The following is a 16705-nucleotide window of genomic DNA, read 5'->3' as shown; positions in this document are numbered from 1 at the left end:
ATTCATAGGGTTGCTATATGTCAGAAGTGACTTGATGGCACATTTGTGATGCCTAAAGGAAACTTTCACATTCAGATGCAGTAAACCTCTGAATATTATTGCTTGGAGGCAACATCAGGGCAAACCCATGGCCTATATGCCTTATTTGTTAACCCTGCAGGGCAAGCAATTTGCCACTGTATGAAACAGAATGCCCAGTAGATAGTCCATTTGTCTAATCATATGGAAAAGATCTGATCTAATCTAACTCAAGTAAAAATCTGCAAACAGAAAACTTCATGACAATCATACTTCAGTTTATTAGCCTTTTCTGGTTGAGAGTTTCAGTACTGCATTTTGATGAAATAAACTACCCAGTGAAGTGTAATTGGTAAGCCATATCTTCACTTGTAGTCTAAGGGTCAAACTTGATGTGTCATTGGTGGACATATGTTTGGGGTGTATACCATATGCATATAAGGTAGGAGGTCTTTCAAATAAAACTAACACAGATGGGGAAAAGAGTTGTTGAACTTCTATATCTTCAAAACTTACTCCCCTCAGTCAGTTGCTCCAAGCATTGTTCTTCATTCCCCGCTCACTTCTCATATTGGAGCTGCAAACAGGGGGAAGTAGCTGGAAACATTAATTGCAGGCTGATACAGCATTAGCAAAAATAAATATTTATCTCCTATGTGCCCTTTTTACTAAAAGTTGACATCTCACTGTTCCACTTTATATAAGAATGAGATGGAGCATCTCTTGGGGCAGATCTACAAAATCTTACTGCAATAATACACAGAAATGGAGCAAGTAAAAACTTGTATGATAAAATGGATGGACAACTTTGGAGAAACTATTGCGATGAACTTAAGGGAAAATTTATGAACTAAGGAGATTAAATTTACAGATTGCCAGTTATTGAGAGAGAATTGGTATAAAATGTTCTTTAGATGGTAGACTACCCCCAAAGACATTCCAAGAATGAGTCAGGGTTACAGTGGACAGTGTTGGAAATGTCAAAGCATGGATGCAACATTTTACCATATGTGGTGGACCTGCAAGAAAATGTGAAAATATTGGATAAAGATACATGAAGAGATGCAGAAGATTCTTAAACTCAGATTGAGTTAAATCCGAAAAACATGCTGTAATGATTTCAAGTAAATGTGTGCATGTGTCTTTAAATGCTTGGTGTGAGTTAGGTGAAGAGTGGAGGAGAGAGAGGGATGGGTGAGTGATATGATTGGCTCATGACTGAGAGTGTGGGCGGAGTGAATGCAGTTTAGACTGAGAGTGGAGAAAGAACAGTCAGTCAGAAGAGAGCAGGCTAGCTGTGTGCTGCCTGAGTATGTTGAAGTATTTATGAGAGAAATATAACCTGTGTGGAACCTGAACTGAGCATGTTTGTGAAAGGACTCTCAGTCAGGGAAAGGGAGGCCAGCTGTGTGCTGCCTGAGCAGGTTTCATATTTCTGTGAATAGGAGTTAGAGAAAGAGAGGCTGGCTGTGTGCCGCCTGAGGAGTTTTAAGCATTTCCGTGAGACAAATATTGAGTTAGAGAAAGAGGCTAACTGTGTGTGAAGCCCTGGAAGAGATCTGTGTGAATGAGAGTAAATGAAGTAACTTTAAGAACTGAGAACTACGTTTATGAAACCGATACGCTTCTTGACTAAATAAAGTTTATTTTGTTTTGTTATATCCCAGAGTGGCTGTCATTGCTATATCCCATTCCTATCCTCAGGGCCACATAGAACCACGAAGGAGCCTGATGCTTAGGAACGTTACCAAAGGGAAAACTTAAATAAAATATATTGGAATATAATATTCCTGGTGGCAGCAAACTACCCAGAGGGTGTTAAGGGAAAGATTAAAAGAAAAATCTACCCCAAAGAAAGTAAAGGTCATAACATATGCTCTTAAACATCCCACCAACTAATGTTAGAAAGGAACAGGGAGATCTTTTCTGTTATGTGGTGACAGCAGCAAGGGTATTATATGCAGCAAAATCAAAAACAGATATTTATCCTGATGTGTCACAGTGGAGGGATAAGATTTAAGAATATGTATCAATGGCTAAATTAACTACTTATCTGCATAATAGACCGATAGCTGAATTTTCGGGAAAATGGTGGGATTTCTTTGACTATTTAGGACGAAATTAATATTAACTAAGGTAAGTTTAGTATAAAGACAAGAAGATAAAATATAGAGAATTAAGGAAAGAAAAATAGAAGCTGATAGTATAGCTTATATAAGTAAAATTAATTAAGGAAAGAGATGGAGAGTTGTTACACAATTATGTTTAGTTATAGCAAATTTTGAATGTATTCTTCTACCAGTTCAATGTAATTTTAAATGCAGTGCTTGTATAAGTCTCAAACTAATTCCAAATGTACTGTTTATATAAGACTGTATAAGTCTCTCAACTCAATTTCCAATGTAGTGTTTGAATAATGCCAGTTTGGTGTAATGGTTAAGAGTGCGGGACCCTAATCTGGAGAACCAGGTTTGATTCCCCACTCTTCCACTTGAAGCCAGCTGGGTGACCTTGGGCTAGTCACGGCTCTCTGGAGCTCTCTCAGCCCCACCCACCTCACAGGGTGTTTTGTTGTAGGGATAATAATGACATACATTGTAAACTGCGCTGAGTGGGTGTTAAGTTGTCCTGAAGGGCGGTATATAAATCGAATGTTGTTATTGTTATTTTATTGTGCACTTTCTATTTTTTCTTTTCTTTTAAAATAAAATCATTTAATTTTTTTAAAAAAAGAATGAGACAGACCAGCAAATACCTGATATCATTTGGCGTTAAAAAAGACCTTTCACTTGAAAAACCACAGCATAATAAGTGGTTCTTTATGTTTAAAGCATGTCCAGTTGATAATTGTGACTGTCTTACAGAGCAATCCTAAGCAAAGTTACTCATCTAAGTTACTCGTCATTGATTTCAATGGGCTTAGACTGAAGTAACTCTGCTGAGGATTGCACTGTTAAGGTAGGAAATCATTTGAAATAACCTTTTGTTCTTTTTCTTCCAGGAAGTATTTCATGCTACCTAATGAATTACACTTGTGATCCATTGTTGTGTTATAACCTATCAGATTCTGGGTAAGTGCCATCAACAGTACTGTAAGTATCTTGGTGAAGCAGTCATTAGCTCTGCACACTTCTGTTGTTTGTTCATTCTGCCAGTTCCAGCCCAGTCTACTTAGCAGCTAGGTTGTCTTTCTCTCCCAAACTTTCTCTTGCTGGAAGTGGCTCATACCTTGCGGAACAGGCTTCCTACGGAGGTGGGAAGGAGGCAGTAACAGTCTTTAGAAGTTTTTAGGAGTTTTAAAAATTATTTATATGTTATTTATGGTCTGCCATTCTCACTGAGACTCAAGATAGATTACACAGTGTAAATCAATACGCTCAATGGCTGGGACATTCAGTAAACAACAGGGCTTTTTTTCTGGGAAAAGAGGTGGTGTAACTCAGTGGGTTGCCCTCAGAGAAAATGGTCACATGGCTGGTGGCCCCGCAGTGTGGAGGGCAATCTAAACTCCCCTCTGTCTGGAGATCAGGGCCATTTCCAGACGGCTTACCTGCCTCCGGAATGTCGCGCCATGTTGCGGGGAAAACGCGAAATATCGCGTTTTCTCGCGCAAGTTTTGCACGACGTTGCACAAAACTCGTGCGAGAAAACGCGATATTTCGCGTTTTCCCCACAACATGGCGCGACGTTCCAGAGGCAGGTAAGCTGTCTGGAAACAGCCCAGGGGGCGGGGCCACCAGCCATGTGACCATTTTTAAGAGGTTCCAGAACTCTGTTCCACTGTGTTACAGCTGAAAAAAAAGCCCTGGCAAACAATATGATGATAGGGTATGGATTTGCAGAAATTTGAAAAGCTTAATTCTGAATACAGAATGCAACCAGCACTAATATAAGGAGGTTTTTATGTGCAAAGACTTTTAATAAGGTTTGAACTGCAGACATTTTCTTTGGACTTAAAGGAGTTTTATGGTATTTTAAAATTTTGGAATTGTTTGCTGCTATGAGCCACAAGGATATATATATATGTATGTATGCAGAGTAATATATATATAACTGAGCAACAATGGTGGCAGCTACACACAATGATAATTCCATGAAAAAGCATTTGAAATCTTAGAATAATATTAAATGCTATTAGCATTCCAGAATCATGAGGAATGAAGGAAAAGCTCTTTTCAGAATTACCTTGTTTTTGAAATAACGTATAGTTTGAGTCTATGAAAGTTTACTGTGCTTGAAAAATCTCCATTCACTCCATGGTATTTTCCGCATTGCAAAAATAAAGTATAGCTATGTGTCATTGGAGCCAATGGCAGCTCCCTAGGGCATTTTGAGGAAACAAAAAGAGTGCGGGGAGGGAAGTTGAAGACCCTTCTCTACACATGCCACAGTTGTGATTGCAATTGGACCTGCCTGCATCTGGTACAAAACTTCCATCACAAATCTGATACAAAGTCCTTATAATGTGTGAACTGGCCTTTTGAAAGAAAAAGCTTTGATTATCTTTCTCTACCCTTGCTGTGTGAGCAATTCCAATATTCTGAGCTAGTTTAGGAATGAAGGGCTAAGCTATGGGACACCAGACACATGTTTTTTAACATGTCGGGGACACAGTTGAAAACAGTGTTCTGTCCCTAGCACAGGGAGCCAGGGGAGGGGATAAGCTTAAAGACAGAGCCATGTGGGATTGCTGGGGAAGATGAACTTAAAAATTGTTTTCTTGCGATCTCAACAGACAGAAGAATACAGGACTCTGTCCCTAGTGCAGGAAAGCAGGGGAGGGGAAGAACTGGTAGTTCATCTCTCCATTGAGATTGCAAGAAAACAATTGCAAAGTTCCTCTCCCCCAGCGATCCCACACAGCTCTGTCTTTGAAAAGCTCTTTCCCTTCCTGCCTCCCTATGCTAGGGACATAACACTGTTTTAAACTAAAGTTCCCAGGTAAAATTGCATCCCCAACACATTAAAAAACACGTATCTGGCATCACTTTGTAGCTTAGTTCCATGATTGCCATCTTTTTTACTCTACTTTGCACAATATCTTTAATAGAAACTACTATGTAGATATTAGTGATCCCCCTCCCGCCCCGTTGCACTGTCCCTTTTCAGTGTAAGATCAAACTACGGCCATTTCCACACTATTCACCTTCATCTGGAATGTTGTGGAACGTTATGGAAAAAAATGCAGAAGATAGCGTCTTCTTGCGCGACATTGCGCAAAACTCGCGCGAGAAGATGCTATCTTCCGTAGTTTTTTGCGATGTTCCGCAACATTCCGGATGAAGGTGAGTAGTGTGGAAACAGCCTATTTTTCAAGGCACAGTACAAAGGCTAGTAAAAAAAAAGGGGGGGAACAAAATCTAAATATACTTCAGTTTAATTATGCTTCAGAAGGTTATGGATGGCCACATTCACTATAATTTAGATGTGAAGTAGCCAGTCAGAAAAATCTTGTTTCCTCGAAGGTTATCACGAACGTAACTATCTGATCCATTTTTAGTGAAAGCACGTGTCCTGATTTCTACATTTGCGAGAATTTTGGAGCCAATCCTGACTATGGATACACAAGTTTTGATCATTTTGGATGGGCCTTTCTGTCTTTGTTCCGACTGATGACACAAGATAGTTGGGAACAACTTTATCGGCAGGTAAAACATGAGGTTTTTTAAATTTGTTTTATTTCAGCTGTCCTTTACTCATAAATGCTAACTTTTTAAAGCTGTGATAGTAAAAATGTGTTGTGATGCATTTCTTACCATCACTAGTTTAATATATGTATGTGTGTGCATGTGTGTGCCATCAAGTGGCAACCGACTTACGGCAATCCCATGGAGAGGTTTTTCAAGTCAAGTGTGGAGAAGAGGTGGTTTGGCATTGCCTTCCTCTGCAGAATAAACCCCATCTTCCTTGGTGGTCTCCCATCTAAGTATTAAGCAGGGCCAACCCTGCTTAGCTTCCAAGATCTGACAAGATCACGCTCCTTCCCACACAATTTAATATAAATAAATCCTATATAGCAATGGGACTTAACAGTTGCAATTTTTATTGCTATATGGATAAATATTGAAAAAGATTAAGTTTTTGTGCACTCTGTATTCTAAGAACTCCTGTATCGATAAGTCGCAATCAACCTCTCAAAGGTCCTAACCTTCTGCAGCCCTTAAGAAGAACCTTTGCCTCCCTAATCCAAAGACCCAATATCTGTTTCATTATGATATCCGTGAAAAAATTTTGTGGCTCTGACATCACATAATCCAAGACTCTTGGTTCCTTTCCATAATAAATATAGGATATGCAATAGAATTAGCCGTATTGTCTCCAAACAACCTCTTCCAGTCCTACTCTTCTGAAAGAAGTGCTTCACTCTTGCTGAAAGATGGAGTCAAACCTGTTCTTTGCTCTCAGCTCAGAGCTGGTGTTTAATCCTACTATTTCATGGCCTCTCGAAAGGATGAGAGGCCATGCTCTTGTCCAGAACTGGATAGGCCACCCAGTCCCACTGCTGCCACCCAGTGGGAGTGTTGTGCTGCTGCAACACCATCACACATGCCGGGGAAAGGTAGGGCATCCAGCCAGCTGGCAGGATTGTCTCTCCAAGTCGCAGTGGCAGTCCTGTGAGGGCAAATGGGGAAGCACTGACTACCCCTAGGGGGCAGAACCACCCCCATGAGGCAGGCCTGTCTCACAGGACCAGAAGGTGAGGAATGGTACTTGCCAGGTCTGAGAGGAACTGTTTAAGCTTCCACAGCCAGTGGCCAAGGAGGAGGATGTTGGGGCTGCTTCTATCGCATGTGCTGAAGCTATAGAAGAAAGAGCAAGCTGATGGGAGGAAAAAGAACCAGGTGAGCCAGAACATCATTCCCTCCCAGCCTGAAACCTCTGAGGTATAGAGGGGGGAAATCCCCCTCCAGCGGAGGAAGGAGAAGAGGAGGAGGACCAGGGTGCTACCCCAAACCCCTCCCCCTTGGCCCCACGGATTTGCAGGGCAGCAAAAAGCCCAAATTCTATGGTCTGCCTTTTCTCAGAGGCCTGAGTGCCAGCCCACCCCCACACAGCCTTGTTTTGTATCTTCAGGGTGTGAATGCTCCAGGAACTTTAGGATACTGTTCCTTGCCATGACCCTTCAGCTTTTCTTGCAAGGAGCCTGGTTTGAAAGGCACAGCAAAGCCCATAAAGCCATGTTGTTTAAGAAATCAATTAAGTAGCTAGCATAATGCTGAAATAATAAGGTGTTCTCATGCCTTGTGTCCAACTGCTGGGAACATGGAAAGCAAGAAAGATTAGAGATCCCATGGCATCATAGTCCGGTTATGTTTACTCATAAGTAAGTCCTGTTGCATTCAGTGAGGTAAACATGCGCAAGACTTCAGCTGCAGAAGGAAAAGAGGGTTATACAGCTGGTGAGAGTCCATACTCCTTGCCCTTTATTAAATGAAGGCTGTGAGTTGAAATTTATCACAGTAACCATTTAATGAAGGGCAAGGAGTATGGATTCTTAACCTGAATTCCCACTGGCTGTGTTAACTCCCCTCTTCTGCAGCCCACAAGAGCTAAAATCCATACAAGTTGTTAGTGAATGCAGCACAAGGAAAATAAATGGCGCTGTTTTTACCCAAAGGACACCAGTAACATGAATAATCTTACTGAGAAGGCCCACTACTGCTGATTTGAGCCTTTCACTCATCTAACATCTCGGGTTTCATTGTTGTCTGTTAGAGGAGTGCCATGGAATTCCCCCAGGGCTCAAAGCACAGCCAAATGCCACCACAGTATCCAAAGGAGCCATTCGCCCCTCTGCCCTGCAGAGCTAGCCATTCCTTCCTTGTCATGATTGGGGTCTGTCTCAGGTTGTGAGGCTTGGAGAGCAGTGAAAGCCACCACTGGGCAGCCACCACCAGCCCTGCCTTGGCACTTATACTCTGGGACTGAGACGAGGCAGGCTGTCTAAGCGAGAGAGAAGCCACACACACCTGGACTTGGCTTCGCAAAGCTCTGGAGGGAGAGAGGGCAGTGGGCAAAACTGTCACCATCCTTTCTGTTGGTTTGCCTTGCTCTCTTTGGAATGGCCTAGCAGAGACAATGAAATCTTTCTAAATAGAAAGCCTTTCTGCTTGATATGGTGCACAACGTATCACCTTGTCTCGTTTGAGCAAAGAACTAGTGCTGGGGTCACCGGGTGCTTCTCCCATTTCTGGGCTGACATAAGGAATTTAAAAATGGAGCTCAGCATGATTCCCTTGGACTCTTTCTGGCCCCATAATTGCTGACAACAAGGTTCTTGTGCTGGGGCCAAAAGAGGTACAAAAGTGTTCCAAGTGGCTCCCTCAGTTTCTGCTGGGTGCTTTTACCTGTGGGGAAGAGGAGATGGTATCATACCAGGGACTTCACCTCTAACAGCTTACTCTAGGAGCTTTTAAATTGTTGCTTTGCACAAAACTCATCAGTGTACAGATGACCACACGAAGAACAACAGGTACAGGTAAGCAACCTGTCTTTCCTCGTATGCAGGAATACCTGTCTTTGGTCAAAGAAAAGATTGTATTGTGGTTTGGAATTTCTCCCACAGTATGCACATATGAATTTTGTTTCAATACTGCTATTGGAACCTGTGAGAAACTGACTCAGGTTATTTGTTCCTACAGGTTATCAGATCATCGGGGAAAAGCTTCAGCTTGTTTTTTGTGGTAGTCATCTTTATGTGCTCATTTTATCTCTTTAATTTAATCTTGGCTGTTGTAATAATGGCATATGAGGAGCAAAACAAAGCGACGCTTGCACATACAAAGGCAAGGGAATTGTTACTTCAGGAAGCAAAAGAAATACTACGGAAAGAACAGGTCTGTAAAAGTATTATTATATATACTAAGTACAATTTATTTTATTTTGTTGCTGTTCTAATAATGAAAAGAACATGTATAGTATTGTTTAAGCCGCAGCCTGAGCCAGTGTGGTGGAGTGGTTAGAGTGTCAAACTAGGATCTGGGAGACCCAGGTTTGAATCCCCGCTTTGCCATGGAAGGTTGCTGCATCACCTTGGAGGACAATCACACTCTCTTATCTAACCTGCCTTACAGGGTTGTTGTGAGGATAAAATGGAGGAGAGGAGAACAATGTGAACCACTTCAGGTCCCCATTGTGGGAAAAGGCAATCTATAAATGAAGTAAATAATAATTAAAACTATAATTTTGGTGGTTGTTTAAACTGTTATGTTTTTATTGTTGGAAAAAACAAAATTAATAAGTTTTTTTAAAAAAACTAAGAAATTTTCAATCAAATAAATTGCAAATATTAAGATCTGAGTATAACTAATGGGGGAAATAAACTAACACCCTTAGCCAATTGTAGATTTCCCCATTTCACTTCAAGTCTGAGAAATAACTCAAGGCATTTAAACTTGGTGATCATAGAAGTAAAAAGGTTTATTTAGCAATTACCCTTGAGGCAATTTGGTAACTGAATGTATACAGGAAAGCAACAGCACCTATATTTTGTACTTTTCAGTCAACATAGAAAAGATTGTATACAGTAGATTAGATTTCATACAATTCTGTAAACAAACAGCCAGTTCTTACAAACAATTAAGTCAAAAAATAGTAAAGAGTCCAGTAGCACCTTTAAGACTAACCAACTTTATTGTAGCATAAGCTTTCGAGAACCACAGCTCTCTTCATCAGATGCATGGAAGGTATGAAGAAACTAGCCAGAGATATATAGGTGGGGAGGGAAGGGGAGAGAAGGTGCAGGGAGTGAGGGCCATGCAAATGCAAATCAGTTGCAAAAGTCATGAAAGAGGTGGAGTGCACAATCCAGGCTGGGTGTGACCCCCTTCCCTCCATTGCTGAATCTGAATGGGATGCCTGAAGGCAGTTACTTCTGGTAATGAGATAACTGTCCAGAGTGTCTATTCAATTCAAGTCTGACTGAGTCAAATTTACATATAAATCTCAATTCAGGAGCTCCCCATTGGATTTTGTTTTTGCAATGTTTCTGTTCAACTGTGGTGACCTTTAAGTCCTTGATGGAATGTCCTGGTAGACTGAAGTGTTCTCCTACTGGTTTCTGGATGTTGCCATTTTTGCCATCTGACATAAAAAATGGCAATATCCAAAAACCAGTAGGAGAACACTTCAGTCTACCAGGGCATTCCATCAAGGACTTAAAGGTCACCATAGTTCAACAGAAACATTTTAAAAACAAAATCCATTTTTAAAAAAGATTGTACCTTCAAACAGTTAATACAAACACTACAGTGTCCATAGGGAAAATTACCCTTAGGAATAACTCCTTGTGAGAGATGCTGGTGTTGAGATGGATGTTGTTATCCTGATGTGCTTTAGCATATCCTGAATATTCTTGGAACATTTAAAAATAAATATAGGTTTTGAGCCACGACTAAGAATATCTGACAATAAGAACCAATATTTACTGATAATCTCCTCACCTGTCCATACAATCTATGAGAGTCAGCTTGGTGTAGTGGTTAAGAGCGCAAGACTCTAATCTGGAGAACCGGGTTTGATTCCTCACTCCTCCACTTGAAGCCAGCCGGACCTTCAGTCTGTCATAGCTTCTCAGAACTCTCTCAGTCCTACCCACCTTACAGGGTGATCGTTGAGGGGATAATAATGACATACTTTGTAAACTACTCTGAGTGGGTGTTAAGTCATTCTGAAGGACGGTATATAAATCTATCATCATCATCACCATCATCATCATATGTGAGCGGCATAACCATTCCACTTGTTTTTCTTGTTCTACTTTGCTTACTTTTTGGTGTCAGCATAACAACCCAATCCATATTCTTGGCCTTTTAAAAGGCTTGTTTCAATATCTTTTGCAATTTCATTCATTCATTCAGCCCTCCTTGCTCCCCAGCAGAAACCCAAAGTGGCTTATATTATTCTCCTCTCCTCCATTTTAACTTCACAACAGCCTGTGAAGTATGTTAGGCAGAGAGGGTATGACTGGCCTAAGGTCACCCAGTGAGCTTCCATGGCAGTGTCCTTTAAATAAGACTTTGTTTGAGATATTATCAATCACTACCATCTCTGTCTTATCTGGATTCATATACTTTATAAGTAAACCAAAGGCTCTTTGGGGGTTCTTTGGGGTACCTCTAGTCCCAAAAGTGACAAATTGTGTAATAAGATTTCCCATTTTTATATACATATACAGTTTGCAAGACCTGAGCAAAGCTGCTAATAATAGGACATTTTGGAAGTCATTAGCTCATAGGGTTGCCCTAAGTCAGAAGTGACTTGATAGCACATAAACACACATTGGTTGCAATAATTGGAAAATATATGCCATGTCATTCAGACAAAAATGGCAAGGTGAGTCTTGAAAACCACTTCTCCCCACTCCATCTGCCCTCCTGTAGTGAAAAACAAGTGTTTCTTCATCTTCCTTACTAATAAGGTACTTACTTTTTTACATATGGAGTATTTGTTTCAGGAATCAGCTGCCCGAAAGTATGAGGTATCGTCTGATGAAAACATGCAAATGCCAGAGATAGAATCCAATAAAAAGGAACAAAAAAGCAAGAAGAAAAAGAAATTCAAAAAGAAAAAGCCCAAAACTTACGGAGAGGATGAAACTATGTTTTATTCAACACCTGATAAAACTCAAAAGGAGCTAGTAAGTTTTAGGAGGCACTCAGTTTTATATACAACACTTAGCAGAAAGTGCAACATGGATCAGTATTTTTCACTAAAGTTGATCTAAGGGCCAAGCTGGATGTAGAGGGTGTTTAAAAGAGCTACTAATGTAAGAACTTTCCATTTTTAGAACTGAAAAAACTAAAAAAAAATCAACATTTATTTGACTTTCACAATAAAGATTTTCCATATCTACGTTTTATTAGAATTCTATTGTTCTGTTTTTTAAACTCATTTAAAGATACATTGCACCTTTGATTAAATGATGGAGTAAAGTTTGTACAAAAGCCAGCATTTGGAAGTAGGATTACTTGACAGTCCTTGAAATCTACATCATGTGAATTGCACAACAATGTTCAGTGTCTGAAAGCTACTAAACACCTTCTGCAAATAGTGAGCCCTGTTGCAGGCCAGCTACTAAATCATGAAAAATTCTGAACACTATTACATGTCAACTTTCAAATATTGCCCAATAAATGCAATAAATATTATTACTTAAGCAGTAGACCACCACCATCATTTACATTGTGAAGTCTCCTTTATATTCTCCTTTAGGAAGTCAGCAGCACTCCTTAGTTTTGGGGGTTGATTGACTTCAGCCTGCTGCTACTGTTAATGCCAAACATATTCTGGATGTGATTGTTCTTAAAGACCACCACGCAACTCCTGATCCTAACTGCTTTTTGGGGCCAAACCAGATGTGATGATGAATGAAGCGTCAAGCAATTTTTTTAATAAATAGGCATGCAGGGTTCCAATTCTGATCAGGACTTAATAGTGCAATGGAAAGAGGGGTCTAAGCCTTGCTTCCCCAGTGAAATTTTCTGAACCTCAAACATCCCTATGAAGCTGTTTGCCCCATTTGGGTGCCCATATTAGTACCCAACAAGGCAAATAGCTCCTCAGGTCTCAGCTGTCTTCTTTAGTATCTTAGGGAAGACAAGATGGGACATCCTGTCTGCACACTCACTGGAGACCCACTTCCACAATACATGTGACACAACCAGACTCGCAGTCATGTGTATGCTTGGGAAATTCACCTTTCAAACCGCTCCATTGCTTCCTGTGTTTTGGAAGTGCTGCCCAGAGGGAGGAGGGGCTTCAGTGTGACCACATTTTCCTGTGCACTTTCACTAGCTGCAAAAGGGTGTGGGAGGTGGTCTGTTGGTCTTACTGCAAGTAGAAATGGCAGTAAAATACAGTTTACTCCCCATGATCGCCTTCTGCTAGCGAAAGAGTGTGGGGTGGAAAGAAGGAAATGATGAAGCCCCTCCTACCGTCACACCACATTTGGGAGCTAAAGTGCTGTGTGTGCACACTATTTTTAAGACGAGTGGTGTGCCATACACTAAATGTGGGTTGGGTTTGGATTCCACCAACCCAATTTGTATTTAATGTCTAATCAGACCCTGAATTGCCAATACCTCAGTGAGAAAGGCAGACTGTAAATTAACTGTAAATAAATAAAAATAATGTATCACTGCTCATTCAGCCCGGGAGTAGGTGGTTCAGCTGTCTACTGGAAGAGAGCCCCATTAAAGGAAATTTGTATGTCTAGTCTTTGAACTTCAGGGAACACTTAAGCCCTGAGGACTCCACTACTGCTGTAATTAGACAACAGTTGATTCATGCCTTTAAAATGTATCAGTTTTTTAAAAAGTGTACTACTTAGCAACATTTGTAAAATTCTATCAAATTCTTACCTGATGGATTTCTTTTCTTCTCATGGACAGGAAGTCAGGTGGTCCATTTGAGTGTAATGAATATAATGCATTTTCCAGGTGGTTTAAATCTGTATAAGACATATTTCAGTGTTCAGGTTTTCTTATTTTACTTATCAGGACAGATTTTCCTGCCTTCCTTCTGGTGCTAGGGTAGATTTCTCATCAATTTCATGTTTTTCCAGTTTTCTTTATAGTTTTTCATGAAGGTTCCTGTAAGGTAGTATTTTGGCAGTCAAAGGGAGGTCCCACCTCCCAAACAAATCAGCTCTGTGCTGCCTTCTAGATCTAGAAAATCTAACCCTATATAGAATGACCTCCTATCTTGGAGAAGAACAGGAATTAGGCTGCAGTCCCATGCACACTTCTTGGGAGTAAGTCTCATTGAACATAGGGGCTCACTTCTGATTAAAATGCATAGGATTCTGTAGCTTATCAGGTAAGAATTTTCTTTTCTCTCTCTCACAACTTGCTGCAGAAGCAATTAATTCATTTCTTGCAAGGAATATCTGTCCTTTTCAGCTTACTTTGTATATTGCTTTACATGTTTTCCCTTACAATGTATGCGTTTGGTTCAAAAGGCACACTGTTTCCTATGACAGATTTCATTAATCATACTAAAAATAGTTCAGATTTTTGTATTGTATAAAATAATGACTAATCCAGCATCCTGGCCTGGGTCCACAAATCTACTTGCCTGAGTGGTGGCAGATCTGTTAATGTATGGATGAGAGAGGAAGGACTGGGAATTCCAACATCCCCAGCTGAAGCCCGCCATATATTTCTTGTAAGTCCCAAAGATCTCAGGTGCAGCTTTTTAGGTTATGGCTGGTTATGAGGAAATGGGGTGGGGGACTAACAAAAAAGTTCCAGATGATAGTCCTTTAGCTTATGCAAGCAGATCTTTGGATCCAGGCCATGTCTCCTAGCAGTTCTACTACATCAGAAATATATACTGAATTCTGCTGCTTGCTATTTTGAGATGGCATTAATCAGCTTTCCTGTTAGACATCTTTAGGGGGCGTTTTTCCCTCTCTGCTTATGGGGGGGCGGTGTTACGTAAATGGATAGAGATGTAGTAGAATCACTTCAAACATTCACTTTTGAATTGTTTTCTACCTCCAAAGAAGGAAATATTAATGTCTTATAACCTGCCAGCTGACATAGCTAATAATCCATTTCAAAGACAAAAGTTAACGAGTGCAGCAAATATCCTCAGCAAAAGTATGGGTAAGTTCATCTGTTTGTTTAGTTGGGTTGTAAAAATGAAATTATCCAGAGTAGCATTCTTTTAAAATGTCATAGTGTATACAAGGGGAGAATAACTGGCTCATCTAGAAACCCTTGGTTCATATCTTCAGAAATCTTTGGCTTGGTTCCAAACCAATGTTTCCATGTGTGCAAGAAGTTCTGCTCGCAGAGCACAATATTACTGCCTTCTCTTCTGGTTGACTTTGGTCAGGCCTGGTTCATAGATAGACATGCACTCAAGAAACACTAGGCATCTAGTTAGCTTTCTTATATCTGGACACTTAATTTCTGGCTAGAGGTACACCTCAACAACATTTAAGGTTCGTTAAGGGTATAGTACACAAGTGATACTATTAGAGAATCTTTGCTTCCATTTTAATCCTTTGTTAAAGCTTAACTATTTTGCATATTTAACACTGACTAACTCAGTAGAAAATTATACCAACTGTTACTGCTACATAGGCACATTCCGCACAACCAGATAATGCACTTTCAATGCACTTTATCAATCGTTCCGCACACAAAAAAATCCGTTCCAAATGATCTATAAAGAGGATTGGAAGTGCATTATCCAACATGTGCGGAATCAGCCACAGATAAGTAAATGAGGATAATTGCGTGTGTCCCTGAAAACGTCTTACCCAAAGTTAGTAGGCCACAAACAAGGAGCCCCTTTGAAGAAGCTGCCAATCAATTCAGCTTCCTGTATTTATAGGTTTTTACACTAATCTCCCAACTATAGGTAGCTGTTCCACTTAATAAGGGTGTACATTCTTGGCTGATTAATTATGTTAACTTCACACACCATGTAGCTGAATATTTTCAAAGCTGTTAATTCATCCTTGCTACTTTTTATCATAAAAAATTATTTTTTAAAATACTGATTACAGGTTTCACATATATATCTGTTGGCCCTCAACCAATATAACCAGTGTTTGAATTATAACCGCTTGTGTCAAGTTGGACATTCTGAGATGCTTCTGCACCTTGATTATGGGTTAGATAATTTCTAAACTACAAAAGGCCATATGATTGTGTCACTCCTTTGTTTCTTGACGCTCTCCAAGGCTATTCTATTTGGGTCGCTAAACTCCCTTTTTGGCATGTTTACCCGAGAGGCTAGGCTAGCTTTGTCTGTGATGTGCAGAAACATCCTTCATGATCCTTGTGGTCAAGTCCAGCAAATGTTTCCCTATATTTCTGGCCATATCCATGACATTCACCTCTCCTATTGCAGCCCCAAATGCCCCCAAAATGCTGCTTGCAGGGGGGAGTCTTCTCTCCCATTTTGGGGAGTATTTCAGGCTGCTGCAGGAGAGGGAAAGAGGGGAAATCTTGCTGCCTGGGTAGAACGTGTTGTGCCTGCAGAAACATTAGTCTGGATCCAGCAATTTACTGAAGAAATCTGAATATGACCTTTAAAATGGCTTTTGTCATTGCTGTATTTCTGAGTTTTCAGCATATATGTATATCATATATTCATACAAAATTCAGAAGTCAGAATATCCTAAGTTTTTAAGGGCACATTCAATACATAATAGATTTTGGTGTCAGGTAACAGCAATAATCCAGCACAGAATAAAGAATGCTTAAACCCGTTTGTTTTCTTGGGCTTAAGTGTACTTAATTCTGTGTTAAATTGTGTTCTTTCCTTTATGAAAAATGTATCAATAGAAGCCAGTTCCCCAGTTTCTGTCATACTCTTGTCTCTTCCTTGGAATTCAGGTCTTCTGTAAACAACCTGGCTTTGCTTATTCAGTGATGAATGTATTCCGAAATACGTGATGCATAATACCGTTAATGCAATTCCATTGTTTTTAAATTCAAGATTATGCTACTACAGCACCCTAAAGAAGTGAAAGCAAATATCAAATGCTATGTTTACCTTTTCTGTCACCCTACATGAGATGCTTGATTGTAGTACAGGTTTTAAGACATATTTTTAAAAACAGTTGTGCATGATAGCTATATCATATCTCTCAGCTATTTTTTATTCTTATCTTTAAAATGATTGGAAGGAATGGATAGTACAGGTTGATTAATTTTCCTGGGGGTTA

General features: G+C 40.1%; 1 protein-coding gene across 1 annotated transcript in view; it reads left to right on the top strand.

The window, feature by feature from the left end:
• The window catches only part of LOC129337363 (sodium channel protein type 5 subunit alpha-like), a 62522-nt gene that overhangs the window by 12465 nt on the left and 33352 nt on the right, over positions 1-16705 (top strand). The window contains exons 8-12 of the mRNA XM_054990965.1: positions 3024-3089; positions 5525-5666; positions 8661-8855; positions 11474-11656; positions 14525-14627. Of these exons, the coding sequence (XP_054846940.1) occupies positions 3024-3089; positions 5525-5666; positions 8661-8855; positions 11474-11656; positions 14525-14627 (689 nt within the window). The remainder of the gene's footprint in view (positions 1-3023; positions 3090-5524; positions 5667-8660; positions 8856-11473; positions 11657-14524; positions 14628-16705) is intronic.

The sequence above is a fragment of the Eublepharis macularius genome, chromosome 11, assembly GCF_028583425.1.
Source record: "Eublepharis macularius isolate TG4126 chromosome 11, MPM_Emac_v1.0, whole genome shotgun sequence".
Classification (NCBI taxonomy): Eukaryota; Metazoa; Chordata; class Lepidosauria; order Squamata; family Eublepharidae; genus Eublepharis; species Eublepharis macularius.
Note: the sequence above shows the minus strand (reverse complement) of the source record. Positions and strands in the feature narration are given on the sequence as shown.